Source organism: Geospiza fortis, unplaced genomic scaffold (genome assembly GCF_000277835.1).
Source record: "Geospiza fortis unplaced genomic scaffold, GeoFor_1.0 scaffold241, whole genome shotgun sequence".
NCBI lineage: Eukaryota > Metazoa > Chordata > Aves > Passeriformes > Thraupidae > Geospiza > Geospiza fortis.
This window is the reverse complement of record NW_005054491.1, coordinates 1,204,660-1,205,320: the sequence shown is the minus strand read 5'-3', so window position 1 is coordinate 1,205,320 and position 661 is coordinate 1,204,660. Positions and strand designations below refer to the sequence as shown.

General features: G+C 63.1%; 1 protein-coding gene across 1 annotated transcript in view; it reads right to left on the bottom strand.

Annotated features, from left to right (window-relative positions):
• The window catches only part of LOC102039724 (FCH and mu domain containing endocytic adaptor 1), an 11,539-nt gene that overhangs the window by 1,919 nt on the left and 8,959 nt on the right, over positions 1-661 (bottom strand). Inside the window, exon 17 of the mRNA XM_031063279.1 lies at positions 1-143. Coding sequence (XP_030919139.1) covers positions 1-143 — 143 coding nt within the window. The remainder of the gene's footprint in view (positions 144-661) is intronic.

The following is a 661-nucleotide window of genomic DNA, read 5'->3' as shown; positions in this document are numbered from 1 at the left end:
GTGTAGGAGGGGGCGGCGGGGCTCTGCTCCGCCTGCTTCTGCAGGTGCCCGGTCAGCGCTGCCATGTTCAGCCAGAAGTCCTTGGTGCTGGGGTCGCTCTGGGAGGGGTCGCTGGGGGCGTGGGGGGAGAGGGGCAGCAAGGTCTGGGTACCCCCAGAAGCTGGCACCGCGGTACCCAGCGCCAAACGATGCCCAGAGCGCTGGGATCCCCAAAACTCAGGTCCCCATCGCTGCATTCCCAGCATGCCCAGAGCCCCAAAAATCCCAAAATCTCAATACCCAGCTCCCCATTGCTGCATTCCCAGGGCACTCAGACCCCTGGAACCCCCAAAACTCTGCTCCCCGTCCCTCAGCTCCTGAGGGTATCCCCAGGAAAACAGGGTGTACCCCAAAACCCGCCCCCATCCCTGCATCCATCACCTCCCAAGGCCCCTATGCCCCTCCTGTACCCCAAAACCTGCCCCCATCACTGCACCCACACTTCCCAAGCTCCCTGTGTCCCTTCTGTACCCCAAAACCCGCCCCTATTGCTTCCTCCATCACCTCCTAAGGCCCCTGTATCCCCCAGACACCTCCTGAACCCCAAAACCCGCCCCCATCCCTGCATCCATCACCTCCCAAACCCCCTGTATCCCCCAGACACCCCCTGTACCCCAACACC